At 59.9% G+C, this 18,394-nt stretch overlaps 1 protein-coding gene across 6 annotated transcripts in view; it reads right to left on the reverse strand.

The window, feature by feature from the left end:
• Positions 1–6,510, reverse strand: part of KIF21B (kinesin family member 21B) — a 44,382-nt gene extending 37,872 nt beyond the window's left edge. For all 6 annotated transcript variants that reach the window (XR_005017357.1, XM_036832497.1, XM_036832489.1 and 3 more), the window contains exon 1: positions 6,430–6,510. Coding sequence is in view for 5 of the 6 variants with exons in the window: in XM_036832497.1 (XP_036688392.1) it covers positions 6,430–6,470 (41 nt within the window). In the remaining variant the exon portion in view is untranslated. The remainder of the gene's footprint in view (positions 1–6,429) is intronic.
• Between the last annotated feature and the right edge of the window lie 11,884 nt (positions 6,511–18,394).

Here is an 18,394-nt window from a genome sequence, read left to right on the forward strand (position 1 = left end):
GCAGGGCTGAGAGCTGTCTGCTGGGGAAGCATTTCCCCATTTTGTAGTGAAGGAAGCCGAGGCCTGGGCAGGGGGAGCAGGGGGCCGAGGACGCAGAAGGCTGCTTCCCTGCATGGGCACGGCGCCCACCTCCCTCCGCGGCAGAAGAGGACGCCCGCACCCACTTTACCAGGCGTCCTCTCCTCCCCCTCCTCCTCCCACCGTGGCAGCCTGCCAGCTCCGGGAAGGCGGCTGGAAGCAAAATCCCTGCTCTCTCAGGGGAGTCTGGCTCCCAGACACCCGGGGGGCTTTAGCCGACTTAGCGCAGAGAAAGCGTCTTCCCGTGGGGGCCAGTCCTCTCTGAAGCAGGGTGGCAGGTCCAGCCTGGGGTGCCGGCCCTTTCAGCTGCAGGGGTGCAGTGTGGGGAGCCCCGTGACAGCCAGAGGGCCCAGGTGTCCTCCCACCGGCCCTTCTCCTGGCCTCCCAGACCCTCCCCAGCCCAGCCTTCCTGAGGCTGCCGCAGGGAAAAGACTGGCTCTGAACCCCCAAACAAGAAGGCTTTGTACGGCGGGGTCAAAGGGCATGGGTTTACAGGGCTCAGCCTGGTGAAAGGGGTCTGTCAGCCCCCTCTGCCTACTTCTGCCCTCACACATCTTCCCGGGAGCACAGGGAGCGGTGCAGACACTCAGAGGGAACCTACAGGAGACCTGGGGTTCAGCACACCGACCCTACTCCCTCCTGAGGATGCCCTTAACCTCTCTCTCTCTCTCTCTCTCTCTCTCTGTTCATCCCAGGGTTCTGGCCACTGACTTCTGAGGAATGCCCGGACGGGCCATCCAATGGGGGAGGGCGCGGGGAGTCTTATCCACAACCCCCCAGGGCATCGGGATCTCAGCTGAGCCCAGGCACCCCCAGAATGGCCGAAGCAGGCACGGGGGAGGAAGCAGGCGGGCAGAGGGGCTGGGAAGGCAGGAGCTGGAGCGAGGAGGGGCCGAGGGCGGCCAGTCCCGATCCTGAGCTTCAGAGGCCCCTGCCTGCTGTTGGCCACGCGAGGCTGCAGGCCTGTGAGCCTCTGAGCAGCAGCTCAGGGCCTGGCAAGAGGGCGTTCCCAGCTCAGGGAAGCCCGCTCAGCTGTGCTCCGGCATCCCGGGGCATCTGGCAGAGGTTTCCCATGACCTCCCAGGAGACGCGGCAGAGCCCAGAGCTGTGCCGGCATCTGCATCTGGTGGGGGACAGCTCAGTGGGGACTGGGCCCTGGGGACACTCCCCTGCTGAGGAATGCACAGCAACAGGCGCCTGGCCTGAGCCTCTCCCCACCCCGCTGGCCCTGGTCCCCAGCCGCCCTGCCAGGCTCTCCTCGGGGCGCCTTAACTCCAGCCTCAGGAAGGACCAGTCTGGCCTAGAGAAAGGACTGGTGGCCTCTGCCACCACTCTGATGGCGGGCTTCCGCCGAGGATGGCAGAGGGACAGGGGCTCAGGCATCTGGGGGTCTGGGGATGGGGAACCGTGGCCCTCCATCCCTTCCACTCCCAGAGCAGCCGAGGGGAGAGAGGGAGTGCTCCAGAGGACAGGACACTGCCGCCAACAGTGCTGCCACCTGCTGTGGGCTCCGTGGCCCCTGCCACTGAGCTCCACCGCCCCGTCCCCCTGGGACAGAGAATTAGCCCCCGGGGTCAAGGCCGACCATCCCAGCCCACGCCCCACCCCAGCAGGAGGCCTCCTCCCCTCCAGAGCCCAGCAGCCTCTCAGGGCCCCCGCCTCCTCCTAAGGAGCTGCTTGTCTAGAGGTTAAAGGAGAGAGACAGGAGCCCAAGGACACTTGGGGTGGGGGTGGGTGTAGAGGGAGCAAGAGGAGACTTGGCTGTCCTGGAACTTCCCTAGAGGGTGGCGAGGTGGCACTCAGGCAGGAAAACAAATTCCAGGGGCAGCTGCGTGTATCTCAGGAAAGGGAGAAGGGCGGCTCCCACCCAGTGGTGGTGGGGGAGAAACTCCCCCAAACTAGGAGCACGTGGGGACAGGCAGCCCACAAAGAAGGCCCAGCCGGCCTCACCCGTCACATCTGCACAGCCCTGTGTGCCTCCCCGAGTACCTTCCCATGTTCACGGTCACGGCCATGACGTGCGGAAAGGGCTGGAGGAAACGGAGGCACAGAGGTGCCCAGAAAGAGCTAATTAGCAGCCGGACGAGGAGGCCACGTGGAGCAGTGTGAGAAGCACGTGCTTGGAAGCAAGGGTGCCCTGGGCTCAAATTCAGACGCCTCCATTTACTGCTGTGAGCCTGCGCCCATCTCTACGATGGGCATGACATCCGTCACCTCGCGGGCTCCCGTGGGACAACGCAGGCGTGACACCTGGCGCTCAGTGAGCATGCAGGAAATGGCAGCGCCCAGCACCCCCCCCTGCTCAGTCCTTCCATCACAGCGAGCTTCCTGCAATCAATCATCAATCAATCGATCCAAGGGCTCGAGGTGAATTCCTCTTTTTACCTACCAGTCACTGTGGCTTAACCCAGAGAGACACCGCTTAGGTACACTTTAAGGGCTTATTTTTAAAACATTTTATTCACACTTAGCTTCTCAAGAGTCACCCTTTAAGGACCGGCCACCTTCTACTGCATCCAAACCGCTCCTCTTCACAAATGGACAAACCAGAACAAAGCGCTGATCCCGTTCTACAGTGGGTAAAACTGAGGCCCAGAAGGAGAAACAGAAATGGGGCCCCATGACCCAGCCAGTAACCGACTTCGTGGGCCCCAGCCCTGCCCTCTGCCCCCAGAGCTGTAGGAATAAGGGTGCCAGGCACATGTCACCTCAGCCACTTCCTCAGCCCCCGCCCCACCCCCCTCTATGAGGTCTTCAAAAGCTGAGAGCCGATCAGGCAGGCTGGCTGGGGCGGGGCGGGGGGCACACTTCCGGGGCCTGCGGTTACTACACTGCACTTCCTGGTGATGACATAAGCCCTATTTCTGCAGCAGAAGCCCGCCACCAAGACTCTCAGGTCTCCACTGGCCACAGGAGGCCCTGCCTGGGCCTCAGTTTCCCAGGTCTGTGAACTGGACAGCCGGGGCCACAGAGGGCACTGGTTGGCCTTGACTGGCCTTGGACTCCGCCAGAGTGGGGGCAGGGGGCGGGGAAGGGGGGCTCTGAAGGCACGGCATCCCCACACTCACTCAGTTTTTTCTGTTTTCAGTGTCTTTGTCCCAAACCACCAATTCTCTTGATTCAAAATTTAGACAGACACTGACTTAAGACTTCAGAGGAGCCTGGATCCAGGGGAATAACTGCAGCTAGACAACCCGAAGGAGAGAGCAGGGGTGCCATCTGACTGTCCCTGGGCCCCTGGCTGGTGCTCCCCATCCCCTTTCCAGCCCCTGCCTGACCCTGCAGTGTCCAGGGATGGATGTGGAACCGGCAGAGCCCCCATCCCCACCCTAGCAGACTAAGGAAGGAAGCTTAAGGAAACCAGGCAAAGATAAGGGGGAAGGAGGTTAGGCCACACTGAGGGCTCCCCTCGGGCTGGGGGCTCAGAGCTGGGGGCTTGAAAGGGTCTTAAATAAATGCACCACGTGACTTGGCTTCCTTCCCCAATCTCAACTTTGCCAACTGGCATTTCTTAACAGCCACCCCTTCCCCTTCTCCCCCCCACTAGTCAGGCCTGTATTTCTGCAGCCTGGGGCAGGTCAGCTCTCCCCAGCATCCCCTCCAAACCCTGGCCCCAGGTAGAAGCGGGCCCCTAGGCCAGCCTCGGAGCTGAGGAGCTGAGAGGGTCCTTATCGTACGAGGGGATTTATGGATAAACGTATCACGGGGCAGGCTGGAGGGGCTGGCCTGGGAGTCCCGGGGCAGAGTTCAGGGGCAGATGGGCCAGACTCCAGGGTGGCCTGGGGTGGGGCTTTGGGGTCTGCTCACACGTACACCTTCTCCCCTTATCCCACAGCCCCAGGTCCTGAAAGTCGCCTCCTCTGGCTCTGCACCCCCTTGGCCTTCCCCGTGGCTCCGCAGACAAGCCAGCTGTGATCCTCATCTGCAGAGATTACAGGGCCAAGAGCCCTGGGCCTGGCACTTCTTACCTAGTCTAGCAGCTCCCGGACCTCCACCCTTACACCTACACACACACCCGCCCCCAGACCAAGTCTGTCTCTTTCCCGGCCTCCCTGTCTCAAGAGTGGGACCCAGGGCTTGCCTTTAGTTATTCTCAGTTAGATATAAGAAAGGGTTTCCAAAAAGACAGCTCGGCACGCTGCTGGGCTAGGCTCTTGGCAATTCCAAATCCTTGGCTCTTCCCAGCAATGCTCTACGCTACTCCAGCCCACCACCCAATCCTTTAAGTGGGACAAGCGATTGCCAAGGGTGGGGATGGGGGGGTTGAAGGGGACCCCAAAGCCCGGAGAATTCTCCCCTACAGCCCCCCAGTGGCACCATCTGCTCCCCGTCCCAGCCCCAGCCCAAGCCAGGTCCTGTCCTCAGCTTTCTGATTAGAAACTGGGCTCTGTCCAGGCACTGTCTGCCCTCCACGGCCAGCTGCGCGTTGAGGCTGGCGTGTGCCTGGCTGGGCGCTTGGGCTGGGGTGGGAGGGGAGGAGTGGGTGGGGCCTTCACCTTCCAGGAGGCCCTGAAAGCCCGGCTCTTCTGATGCTCAAATCTCCCCACCCCTCCATCCAGATCAGCAACAGAGGCAAGGAGTGGGGGCGTCCGGCTCCCCCCGGGGCAATCTCCGTGGAAGCAGAGATGACGCCTGTCACGGGCAGAAGCCAGAGCAGTGGGCAGGCACAATGCCCTCTGGGCGGGAAGGGTCCCGGGAACTTCTGGCGGTGGTGGGAAGGGAACACCAGCTCTTCCTCACCCTGCACAAGATGCCAAGGCCGTGGGCTTTCCCACATCTTACCCTGCCCCAGTCTAGCTTTGGGGCCCTGCTTGTGGTGGTGGGGGGGGGGCTTTGTTTGGCTCTCTCGGGTAAGATGGAGTCTAAAGGAAAGCCCCCTGGGAGGGGCACCCCAAGTCCCCACCTTCCCAGCCCTGGTTCACAGTTTCCTTTTATGATGCGCCCAGACTCTCCCACTCTGCTTCAGCTGTCTTATTTACATTTCCCACTCCCACACGCCCACCCACACCGTGCCCGCCCTCGCCCTCGCCCCCCAGAGGGTCCTGCTGCAAGGTCAGCCACACAGCAGCCTGGCCCCGCCCAGCCGGCCCACCAGGCACCTTTGGGGCTCCTCTTTGTCTCAGGCCGTCCGGGGCCAACAGGTCTGTGCCCAGTGATGCTCTGAGTGCAGCCGGGGACGTGGGGGGAGGGCACCTCGGTCTCCCTCCCTCAACCCCAGAGCTGTGATTCGCCATCCCCTGACCCCCTCCAGGCTGCAGAGGGCTGGCCAGGTGGCTGGGGGGGGGGGGGACGGCACCTGCCCTGGGGTGTTTTCCATAGTCATCTCTGAGTGACTGCCCTGGAATCCTGGAATCTGGGTCATCTACAACCCAGGGAAACCAGAGACCTGCTCAGACCCACCGGAGACCCGGACTCAGACTCCCACCCCCATCACACAGGGCTGAATGATGTCCTCCACCATCCCTTCATTGGGGACCAGTCCCAGACTGGCACTCTCCCACCATCAGACCCCCTCAAAGAGAAAAGCCCAAATCAAAACCGGAGGGGTGACGTGGCATGAAGTGCCCCCACCCAACACAAAGCCCCGCACCTCCAGGTGCCCTGTCCTCTGCCCACCTCACTTCTGCCTCTGTGTCCCTTCAAGTCCCAGGTAAGTCCATGCGACCCCGCCCCGCTCAGCTCTGTCTGAAGGCCTGAGGCTGATGCCCACATCAGCGTCACAGCATCCTGCCCTCTCAGAGGCAGAACCTCGGAGACACCCCATCCTCCCTCCCCAGACCCAGCCCCTCTTGGGACAGGGCCGGCAGGGTTCTCTCCAAAGCGGCGGACTCCCCAAGGAGGGCCAAGGCCCCATCCCAGCCCTTCCATTCGTGCAGCACTCGATCTTTGTCTGCGGAATCGGCCCGGGGGCGACGTGCTGCCTCCCCAGCTGGACCAAGAGCGCAGGACCAGCCGGCTAGGGTGGATGCAGGGAAATTTCCCCCCATCCAATGTGCCCGCATAAGACAGCAGCCCGTGGGGAGGCGAAGAGGAAACACACAGACGCTCCGGCCTGGGCCAGGGCTGGGTGTGAAATACCGGATTTCCTTGTTTATTCGATTTTCTGATCATTAAGGGCTCCCAAGAGGGGCCCGAAATTACCACCCAAACAAAGCCACCTCCAGCCGCCCGCGGGGCCGCCGATCCCTGCGGGGGCCGGGCCAGCACGCGGCGCCCTCCAGCCTGGCCAGCCCGACCTCCGCGGACGCCGACTGCGGGTCGAGCGGCTCCCCGGGACCCCCGGACCCCCGCCCCGCGCCCACGCGAGACAAAGCCGAGTCCTCCGCGCACGCGCCCCGCCGCCCGTCCTACCTGACGGCCACCTTGACGCAGCAGTCCCCCTGGCCCGCCATGGTGCTCCGACACCGGGTCCCGCGTCGATCAGGGGCGGGGGCCTGGGGGCCAATGCCCCGGGCGGCGGCTGCGGCTGCGGCTGCGAGAGGCGGGGGCGCGGGCGCTGCGGACGGAGGCTGCGGCGGCTGGAGGTGACATGCTCGCGGGCGGCCGGCGGAGGGCTCACCCGCGGCCGGCGGAGGACCCCCGGGGCCGGGCCCGCGCGCCCCCTCGAACCATCGGGCGGCGGCGCGGAGCCAGCTGACAGCCCGGGCGCGACCCGCTCCCCACGGCGCGGTTCCCGCGCGCCCACCTCCAGCCCGCAGCGCCTACCGCCGCCGCACGAACAAAGGGGGCGGGGGCCGGCCCCGCGGAGGCTCCGCCCCCGAACCAGTCCCGGCTCCGCCCCTAGATCCGCCCCTTAGCCTGCTGTACCAATCGAAGGCCCGAGCCGGCAGCAGGGGCGGGGCGGAAAGCCTTTAAAGGAACCCCTCGCCTCATGTCCACGCGTTTGCTGGGGGCCTGGGCGGGTGGCCTGGGGGTCACGGAGGGACGCGGGCCGAGGAGCTGACCGCACCGGAGCCTCGGACCCCGGAGCCGCAGACCCTCAGCCTCGGTGGGACCCCAGCCCATTAATGCGGAAGCCGGGACGCAGAGAGGGGAACTACCGAGGTTACACAGGAGTTAGTGGCTAAGCCAGGGTAAGAACCCGGGTCTCTGGGCCCAGCGCTTCTCTGCAGAGGGTCCCACAGCGCCTGGCGGTTTGTATTCTGAAAGCGCCGGGAAGGCCTCCCTTCTGCATTTATTCCAGTGAATTTGCCAACCTTTACTGAGGGGGATTCTTGCTAATGTCTAACTAAAATTCCCTCCACCTACACCCTGCAGCGTTTTAAAGTTCATCTTTGGGTTGATCCCCGGCCAGACGGCCCCTCCCTTCTGTGAGACCACGGAGGCTCCAGTGACCTTTGTGACCCACAGATGACCCCGCTCCCCGCCTAGCTCACACTGCTTGTTGTGGCCATGGGGGCAGAGGGTCAATGTGGGAGGCCTGAGCTGCCCCAGGGAGACGGGGAACAAAGGGGGCACTCAGCTCCGGGCACCTGGGTAGAGGTTGTGTGGAGGTGAGTGGGAAGGGGGTGTGGAGGGCAGCTGCCTTCGTTTGGGTATAAAGGACAAGGGGAGCCCTGGGATCTTGAAACACGGGGCAGTGATGGAGGTGGCCAGTGCCGTGGGAAGTCACAGTGGCCTTTCCAGTCCCTCTGCCCTCCATCTGAGCCCGACCCCTTCTCCCTGCCCTCCAGCTCCCAACATTGGGGCCATTCACGGGGCCTCTCACCAGCTGCCCTCCCCCCGCCCCCACTTCAACCAGCTCCCTCCCTGGAAAGAGCCCAAGAGGAGGACCCAGCTGCAGCTCCAGATGTGGAAGGAGCGCTCTGGGGGGGCGGGGGGGTGGCGGGGGAGGAAGGGGAGTCTGACTCCAAGCCTCTTGCATCACCCACAGATGACGAAACTATGCCAGAGATTTTGGAAAGGGTATGGGTTAGGGGCTGAGGATGCATCTTTGGTGCCATCCCCCTTTCTTTCCCTCCCCCACCCAACCCACAGATAACTGCTCCGTCCCCGTAGCCCAGATCCCAGTTTGGTTTGACCTACTATGGTCAAACCAAAAAATAAAGATAATTTCTAGGGCACATTTCAAGGGCAAATCAACACCCCCTACTCGCTACCGAGTCCTGATGGAAAAGAGCAGCACCCCCAGCAGTGCCCCAGGGTGGAGGAGGGGCAGGGGCATGGGGGAGGTCCGGGGGGATCCTGCACCTTTCACTAGCATTTGAACCTAGAGGAAGGTCTTTCTGGGGCCAGTAGGTTACTCCTGCCAGAGCAGGAGGCCAGCAGAACGCTGAAGAGTGAGATCCTGCACATTCTCTTCCAACCAAGATAAGGTGGGGAGGAGACTAACATTTAGGGGCCAACTACACAAACGAGGTGCTTTACATGCGTGTTCTCATTTCGTGCTCATCACCTTGTGAGCTAGGCTTTTTTCTTTTTCAGTTTTGCCGACAGGGACACTGAGTCTCACCCAGCATATAAGCAACAGACCCAGGATCTGACCTCATGCATCCGGTTCCAGGCTCCCAGATCACCTCCGAGCAGCTGCCCAGGGAGCACAGCTCCCCAGCTTGTGTTCCAGGCTTGTGCTCTCGGATGACAACGTTGCATTTTGCAAAGCTGCTCTCCTGCCCACCAGACTCTGGGCTTCTCCGGGGCCCGACTCTGGTTTCCTGCCTCCAGAGGTCCCCTCTGACTTCCGAGAGTAGGTGACCTTCTGACTCACAGCTTCACTGCTGGGAAATGGCGCCAGAGCCGCTGTCTCCCCCCCCTACCCCCCATCCCTCCAGGTCACAGGGTGTCGAGCCAGGAGGAGCAGGGAGGCACAAGGGATGGAAAGTCAGGCCTCCTAGAGGTCAGGGCCTCAGGGCGGCTCCCTTCTGGGCCACCAGGGAGCCAACAGGGCAGCTAGATGTCCAGACTCCTGGAGCTGCTGTCCCGAGGCGAGGAGGTCAGATGGGGATCCTAGGGGTAGTAAAGAGGCCTAAACCACAGCCTGGGCAGATTTAGTTAGAGGGTCCGGGAAAGCCTAGGATGGCGCCCGCCCTCTTAGTGGGTGTCCAGCCTCAGCACAGCCCTGCTTCCTCCTCAGGTGTGTTCTCACCCTACCCGCTCCTCCCGCTGCCCCTCTTTCCTTCCCTCCTTCCCAAACCCTGAGGCTTCTCTGCAACACACACACACACACACACACACACACACACACACACACACGCTACCCTGTGTTTGGCCCCATCCTTCCCCCTACTGGACTGCAGATTGAGCCTCAGCTCTTGTCCCGAGCCGAGGCCGTCCCCCCGGCGTCTTGGGCCTCCATCATCTCTCCCGACGGGAGCGGTGGGCGTCAGGGCAGATGGGACCCTGGGGAGTTGTGGGGGGAGCTCCGCGGCAGGAGGCTCCCATGCTACTGCGGTGACAATACTCCGGCAGCACCTGGGGGCAGCCGTCTGGCCCAGATCTCTCAGGTCGGCCTGGTTCTCAACTGCAACCCTACAGTAACAAATCAGAACGCCTAAGAGATACCCTTACGCCCTGAACTTGAGTCCCGTTCTGTGGTTCTTCTTTAGCGTTAGCACCAGGCACTGGCATTTGGAGGAAGTATCTGAGCGTTGACCTGGAGTTCTGGGGTTGCGGGATACGGAGCTCCCGGCCTCCAGCTGCAGCCCCCAGCCTTGCCCAGCAGGGTTGCTGGGAGATCAGGCCATAGCCCACCCTGCTGGCAGGTGGCCCAGCCGGAGACAGAGACCAGTCCTGCTCGCCAGCAGGAGCTCCGAACCCCAGAGAGGGCCTACTGAGGTGCAGACGTGGGGACCTCTGCTCAGCGAGGGCGCAGCCTGACTTCCTCTGTTATGGAAGGAGACAGACTTAGCCATAGAGGAAACCAGAATTTGTTATAAATAGCAAGAAAGAGAGAACTGCTGTGGATTACAAATACCCGACAGTCTTTTTAAAAAACAACAACAGCACACTATTTTTGGTTTCAGATGTTGATGAGGGTTTAATACACCTGTAACCTCAAATACGGGATCTTCATCCATTCTTCTCTGCAGTGCTTTCTAATACCGTGTTAGAGCCAAAGGCGGGAGCAGGTGTGGGCAGCCTCAATGTCCCAGAATCCTAGAGTCCCTAAGGTCATCTAGTTCAACAGCGTCATCTTCAGGTGAGGAAGCTGAGGCCCAGAGAGGTGAGGAAACTGAGGCCCAGAGAGGTGAAGAAACTTGTCCAGAGTCACACAGGAAGCCTCTGAGCTGGCACTAAAAGCCCCAGAGGGGGCAGTTTCCACCACAGCGTGATAGGACACGAAGGCCGAACGCCTGAGCCTGGGCTGTGTGTGAGCTCATGATTTGTGTAAAAGTAAAGTCTGCACAAAATAACAGAAGACAGCCCGGAAGCCGGAGTCACAGAGATCTGGGTTCAGGTCCAGCTCTGCCACTTGAAGCTGTGTGACCTGGGCGAGTTCCCTAACCTCAAAACGAGGACGGTCACACCCGCCTCATCGTGGTCTATTATGAGGTCAAAAAGGGGTAACCTGGGGGGAGCACCCAGCACAAGGCCCTGCACAGGATAGAAATGAATTTCCTTCATTTCCCGTAGAATCTCCATCCCTTCTTTTATGCGCCCCTGTCCTCTGACTGGACAGAGGGCGAATTTGTCATAAAGACTGACGGGAAGTCAGAGATGAGTGTGGGTGAGGCTGGGAGCAGGGGGTGTGGCGGTGAGGTCTGCCCACCCAAGGGGGTCCTTGTTGATCTGGGAGGGGGAGAGTTTCCAGCCTCTGCAGGCTGCTCGGTGGAGGGGCCCCAGGAGCCAGGTACGTGTCTGCAGAGGTGGGAGACCCCTGCAGAGCATGGACGCCCCTGGGCTCAGCCTCCCTGGGGGCCACCTGGAGGAGCATCTGAATTTCATTTTACTCGCCCCAGGGCTACCCTGTGCCGAGGGTGTTACATGTGTTTTTTATAATCCTCACAACAGTCTGTGAGGCAAAAACTGTCATTGTCCTCATTTTGCAGAAGAGGAAATGGGCTCAGAGGTCACTTGGCTAGTGTCGTGGTCATTAGCGCCTCCACCATATATTTCCGGCCCTCTGCCTCTGGCACAGGGCAGGCCGGCATGTCCTCACTCTGGTGTTAGCCGTGGCCCTGTGACTTCCTTTGACCAATGAAATGTGAGCTGAACTCACATGTATCACTTGTAGGTGGAAGCTTTCTGCGCCCCTGGCACCGCACACAAGTTGATGTTGTTTAGAGTGTACGCGAGGAATGAACTTTATGTTGAGCCACTGAAATTACGAGCCTGTGTGTTACCTTGGCAAAGCCCACCCTACCCGAACTGATGTCCTTAGTAAGGCGCAGAGCCAGAATTCTGGTCTGGAAAGATGCCTGAGGGCCCAGAGCCTCCCAGGACTCTAGCTGCCCACCTCGGACTCACAGACGCCGCTTTGGGCTTCTGGTCTCCGTGCTGCACGGAGCCTTGTGGGCAGGTAGAAGGGGGTAGCAGCCTCTCTGCTCCACCTGTCTCCACCCCGCATGATGTCTGCAGATTGCTGGCTCCTGTGCACTCACCAAAGGAGCGTGGTTTCCCATCCACCTCTGGCCGGCTGTGCTGAGCCTCCCTCAGCGGTCCTCAGGGACGACTAAGAAAAGCAATTAGAAAAATCCCAGGGCCTTTCAGTGCCACTGCCCATTGCCTGCCGAGGAACGGTCGTGGAGGTGGGTGTCGGGACACACCTGCGCTAACCCCCAGCTCAAACCCTGGCCCTGCTCAAGTCACTCTTTCCCTCGGCCCTCACTGAAATAGGGCTGCCGCAGAGGGTTGGGTAACTGCCCAGAGACCCCAGACAGATCCAACTTCTCAGAGGCAACGTGCCAACAGCTGCCATTTCTGAACGTGGTGCCTGGTGCCGTGCAGAGTGCTTCAGATCTGGGCTGTCCTGTACGGCTCACGGCGCCCCCGAGGACCTGGGAGCAGCTATCATCCCCGTAAAACGAAGGACACCGAGAGTTGCCCAAGGTCGCACCACAAGTGGCAGAGCGGGGTTCAAACCCAAGCAAGCTGGTTTCCTGCTTCCTCCTGAGTCAGATCCCTGTGGAGGAAAAGGATGGTGGGGCCTCGGCAGCTGCTGAGCTGGGACAGTGAGGAGAGGGTCCTAGGAAGCCGCCTGCTGCAAAGACTCGGATGTGGATGTTCTAGCAGCTTTTTGCCGCCCCAGACTGGGATGAAAGGGTAAATGTGGAGTATCGTACAATGGGCGCTACTCAGCAACGAAAGGGACAGGACCATCGGTACACGATAGGGCGCGGATGAACCGCAGAATAACTGCTGAGCGGCAGACACCAGCCCCAGAAGAACCCGTGCCTTGTATGTCCACTGAGGTGAAAATCTAGAAAATGCAACCCGAGCCATCGGGCGGCCCAGCGGGTGCCTGGTTGGGGGAGGGTCTCGAACAGAGTCGGGAGGGGCAGAGGAGGGGTCACCAACAGGCGCCGAGAAATCATGGGGGTGGTGGACATAGCTTTTATCCTGGTGGTGTTGGCAGCTCCATGGGGGTAGACATTTTTCAGAAACAATCCAGCTGTGTACTTTGATTATGTTCAGTTTATTGTAAGTTAATTATCACTCAACAAACTGATTTTAAAAGAGGTCATTTGCTCTAACTTCATTGCTCACACAGAGGTGCAGAGCGGCGGGTGACTTACCCGGGTCACTAGGACAGTCCCCTGGAGTCCTGGCCACCTGAAGGTTAGCTGAGCCCTCTGCCTGGCCCCATGTGGCCTGTGGGCTCACTGAGGGTCCCCCTCCGCCAGAAGGAGGATAGTGATGGGGAATTAGGAGCACAGAGAGGGAAGGCGGATGCACAGGAGGGTGGACACCAGCCAGGAGCCGCGCTGGGGGAGCCAGAGACGAGGTGGCGCCACAGGCCTGGGGACCAGGAGACAGGAGGCGAGGGGGTGGAGCCCCCCCACCCCACCTGGTGAGGAGGGGGAGACGGCCCTAGCCAGGGCCCCAGAGGAGCCATCCCCCTTCCACTCCCTCTCGTGAAATTAACAGATAACCCCACCCTGCCCGGGAGCTACTGATTTCTGTCCCGGAAGGAGCATCCTTTCCTTGGGTTTTAATAGATATTTGCTTCACCCAAAAGCTGCAGAGCCAGTGGCCAGCAAAGGAGCATTTAACACGTTAAAAATAGGAGGAGAGGGAGGTGGTGGAGGGAGATCACGCAGGATTAACCTCTGAAGTGCCAGCTCGGCAAACATGCAGCCAGATTGAGGATGTTGTGGACAGTCTTGAGTGCCAGCACCCCAGGTGGCGTGTGTGCTCAATCTCACGGGACAATTTTAGGGGAATTTCAAAGGCCCTTTGACCGTGACAGCCTGCATCGGCCTGAGGTGAAATTATCTCTTGAGTCCCTGCCGGAGGGGGGGGGGCCACCCCCCCATTCCTGACTCCGGTACCAGTTGACAGTGGGGACTCTTTGCCTTGAGGGAATTAGGGAGGAGGGAGGCTGTCTTTGACTTCCAAACTGGGTTGGAGGATCCCAGGAGAAGGCCCGCCTTGGGCGGAGGGAGTTCTAAGTCAGGACCTGAACTAGCACAAATGCGGAGGGGAGGGGCGCCCAGGTCTGCCTCCCACCCCCTCCCAGCCCCAGGCCAGACTGATGAGCGCGCCTAGGTCTGGCAGAGGAGGGGGTGGGCTCCCGGAGAGACAGTTGAACTCACAGTGCCTGGTGCAGAAGCCGCTGGGCCCTCCTGCAGACACTCCTCCTGGTCCCCTCTCAGAGGGGGCCCCTCAGTGGCGACAGGTGCCAGGAGCGCCCCCCTCAGTTTGGGCCTGCACGCTGCCCGAGAACAGTCCTGACCTGGCGCCCACCTTGTGAGACTCTCTCCCAACCGATGTGTGTGATGAGGACATCAGGACACATATAAACAGCCCCCAAACGAAAGGCGGGGCTCTGCTCCCCAGAGGGGCAGGGGCGGGCTTGTGGTGCTGGGCAGTGGGGAAACCCACCCTCATTGTAGTAGGTTAAATATTGTCAGACTGCCGATTTGTAGACAAAAGGGGCAGAATGTTGGCAATTTCAAGCGATTCCATCTAATGCCCGTTGTTTAGCAGTTTACTTAGTGTGTCTCTGGCGTTTGCCCTTCCCACCACCCCCCCTCTCTTCCTTTCTTCCTTCCTTCCTTTTTTCCCTGCTGGGGATACAAAGTTGATAAAGAAATCTACTACCTTTGGGAAACACTGTATACTTGGAATAAACAAGCTGTAGCCTCCTAGTTATGACACAATGTAATAAGTGCTACAGTAAAAGTGAGTGCTAGGAGTTATCAACTGAATAAAAAAGCACAGGACGTGAGAGCTGTGAGTTCAGTTTTGTTTGGGGACTCACTGAGGACTACAGCCCGGGAGACAGGCTCTCGGTAGCTCTGAGGAGCTATTCCAAAGAGGTAAGGGGGGAGTCAGCATATACGCGATTTGGAGAAGGGGTACGTGCACTCAAGCACACCTCTCGGTAAGGTGCTACTCATCACCAGGAGCGGATGTTTCCAATGATGATTTTAGTGCTTTTCTAGGTATGAGAAGATGCAAGAAATTGGGCTCATCAAATCTGAAACTATATAACTCTCTGAAAGCCTGTTCTGCCGGTTTCTCACAAAGCACAGAGAGCCTCATTCCTCATCGCTCTGACCTCCTGTCAGGGGGTGTCGAAGGTCGGCGATGCAGTGTCAGTGACTTCATTCTTGTGGAACCGGGTGGCGAGTGGCCTTCTCTAGTTGGCAGAGTTTCCTGGGTCCATCAGAGGGGCCCGGCTGAGACGGAGGACGGAGGGCTACCGGGTGCAGAGAGGTGCTGGGCGCGTTGGGCTGCGTGGGCTTGGACGGGCGCTTGGCAGGATGTGGGAAGGGGCTTGGGCCAGATCAGTAGAGGACGAGGTGGGTTTGGGTCAGGGATTGTCCTGCGATCCTCCTGATAATATGGGGTGCCAGCAGCTCAAGAGTACCGTCCAGGCCCCTGTTGGACACCTGGCTTCTGCTTCTCAGTGGGTAATTCACTTGGCTTTTCCCGGAATGGGCTCAACAGCAATACCCACTTCCTGGACGGTGTTGCAAAGGCTAAATGTAATATTGCATCCGACAGGCATGGCATGAACCGGGCTTGATGATGTCAGCTATTATCATTCTCTGCATGAGGACACTGCTGGTGGAGATATTTTAAAGGCCCCACGACTAGAAGTGGGCTGGGCTGGGTCTGCAGGTCTCACTGGCCTCCTTCTGGAACCGGGCTCCTCGCACGGACTCGGACGCTGGGCTCCACGCGCTTTCCTCCTCTGGGTCTTGGTTTCCTTTCATAACACGGTGGAATCTCCTCTGCTGATCATTTTATTTAAACAAACAGCCCTCAGCTCTCCCTCCTCTGAATCCTCCAAATCCCCGCATCTGACCCTCCACGTGCTGCTCTGACATCCTAGCGTTTTGAATTCGTGTTCGACACCAGAATTATTATTTTGCCCTGTGTATTTATGGCAGGCTTCTTTTAAAATGCTTCTGTTCCCTGGCTTGCTAAACTGGATTTACGTTCCATTTAGGAGACGGCAGTATGGCACAGGAAAAAGAAGCAATGGGATTAGAAAGCTTGGGGACAAATCCAGCCCTGCCCCTTCCAGCTGGGAGGCCCTGCCCCTCAGTCGCCTCATCAGTAAAACGGCAGCAGGAACCTTGGTGAAGCGGGGAGTGTCACTTGCCACCATAAGCTGTCAGGCCCAAGGCAGGAGTGACGCGTTACTGGGATCAGATGCCAGAAAATGGGTCAAGGTTAGCGCTGGGTTGTCAGTGCCTTTTCTAGTGACCTGTGGAGCCGGCCTCCACACCCAAGGGCTACGGCTGAGAATTGCAGGGCCTGTGGGAGGACCAGGCCCGACGCTGAGATGCTGGGCTGAGAGCCGAGCTGCCCGGCTTCCTGTGAGACACTCAGCCTCCTGCCATCGTAACCTCTGGCTTTTCCTGCAGTCAGCGTCTGACAGAACCAAAACAGCAGCTGCACCCCTTCCAAGGTCACTTTCACACCTTCCAGCAGCCTGCAAGCAGGAGTTTATCCCCATTGTACAGAAGGAGGAGCAGAAGCTTGAAAGGGTGTGTGAGCGCCTAACATCGGAGCATGGAGGCAGGTGGAGGGACTCGGGGCCGCACGGGTCCAGCTCCAAGGCTGTGCTCCTTCACCTTGCAGAGGGCAGCCATACCCCTGCTTCAGGGACCTCTCGGCCCCATCCAGAGCCGGGCCTGGAAACGCACTGGGACCACAGCTGAGGTGCCTCCCCGCTCCTAGGAGGGCCTGGAACCGAGCCCAGCCTCCTTGGTCCAGAGATATGCTCCAACTGAGCTCCGCACCTTCCAGAAGGCAGGGATGGCTCCCCTGATCCCCGCACCTGGCATGAGGCTCAGTGCCCACCCCTCCCCCAAGCTGCGCCCCGCCCCCTCTGGCAGATTCCCCCCGCCCCCCCACCCCCCCAGCAGCGGGATCCCAAGTCTGCAGGGAACCGGCCAGGAGAAGCTAGGCGTGCAGCAGACAGCGCCCTGGCCAGTGCCCGCAGGCGACAGAAGGTGGCCCACCAGCCCCTCTGGACACCGGCTCTGTTGGATGGCCCGGCTGACAGGAGGGGCCTGCCTGCTCCCCCCATGGCCCCAGGCCCTCAGCCTTGCACACCGTGTTCCTTTTGTACTTTATCTGAGTGGCCTGGCGGCCCTCTATGGAGAAACCCAGCGATTATTTGAAGGGGAGCTGGGGAGAGGCAAGATTTTGTACGTTCTGACAAATTAGAATGTCCTGCACGTTGCAGAGGAAACTGCCTGAACTTTCGGAAAGGGTGAGAGCTGGAAGGTTCCTCAGCGCCTGTGTGCATGTGTACACCTGTCACGTGGGCTGGGAGGCCCGGCACAGACGTGCCAAATGGCGCAGCCACTAGGGCTGTGGGGCTGGAGCCACATCGCCTGAGCTGAATCCCGCCTTGGCCCTCCTACCCGCTGAGGGGCCTTGGGCACGTTACCTGTCCTCTCCGTGTCATACTTGCAGAAGGAGGATGATACTTCCTTCGTATCAAGAGGATTAAATAATCTATGCAGAAGGCTTGGAGCAGGGCCTGCTGTATTGTTGGTACTCTGTACATGTTAGGTATTGATATAAGATGCTCCGGTCCCACTTGTAAATGGAAACATCCTTCTATAGACCTTTGCAGCGTACGAAGCCCTTTCACGTGTGCCCCAGGTTTTTTAGTTTTTCAGCCATGCTGCGAGGTGGATTATTTCAGCTCCCCACCAAGAGGAGGCAGTGGAGGGGACAGTTTGAGCAGCTGGATGGGTGGGGCTGAAACTGAGGAGTCAGTTTGCACCTCTGCACCTCTGGAGGATTCCTGCCGCCGCCTCCCCGGGGACTGGGCAGTGAGGGCGCGAGGCTGCAGCCCTGAGCAGGTGACCCTGGGCGGGCGGGCTGTCAGCCAGGGCAGGGCCACGCTTCTCAGCATTTCCCTGCATTTATCTGACAGTGATTGAGCCGCTCGCCTGTGTTGAAAAGTGCTCAGCTCTGGGGTTAAGGGCCAGCCTGGTGGACCTGCTCCTGCTTTCGTGGAACTCAGCCTCAGTCTGGTGTAAAATAAATGTCACAGAGCAGGGGTGACCCCGGCCGCGATGGGGAAACACACGTGCCCCGTCACTGTGCCACCTAGAGCGTTTGGGGGCATCTGGGGGATGCTTTCTGCAGGAAGTATTAGAGAAGCTGAGATGTGGAAGATGATGGCCAAGGGGTCCGTGGGGTTGAGGGTTCGGGAAGTTTCTCCCCAGAACAGCATGTGGCGCTCAGAGGGGCGGGCAGCTGTCCCCGGCTGGGCTGCAGGGGGCTGGGAGGGCGAGCAGCCTGGCATGAGGGCCAGGGCTGGGTCGGAGCTGCCTGTCAGCCCAGGCAAGGGTTCTGCACCATATTCTGAGGCTTTGCGGGCCTTTAAGGGTTTTAAGTGGGGGGATAAGACAGCAGGTTTCTCTGTTTAGAAGGATCAGGGTCAGGCTGGGAGGAAGGGGGGTTGGTGCTGGGAGGCTGTTCTGAGGCACAATAGACAAGGCATGAAACGAGGACTGAGTGTCAGGAAAGTCACCATGGGGAGGGGACAGGTTTGAGAAATACTTGGAGGAGGAGTCCCCAGGGCACAGTGGGGGAAGGTAGGAGTTCAGACAACGCTCAGACTCACGGGTTGAACAGGGAGTAGGGCCCTGAGGTCAGCAGGCTGAGGGGACGGGTGAGGAGGTCGACTTTGGACGCGATGTGCTTTTGGCATAAGTGGGACATTCGCAGAGCTGAC

The sequence above is a fragment of the Balaenoptera musculus genome, chromosome 1 (assembly GCF_009873245.2).
Source record: "Balaenoptera musculus isolate JJ_BM4_2016_0621 chromosome 1, mBalMus1.pri.v3, whole genome shotgun sequence".
In the NCBI taxonomy this organism is placed as follows: Eukaryota; Metazoa; Chordata; class Mammalia; order Artiodactyla; family Balaenopteridae; genus Balaenoptera; species Balaenoptera musculus.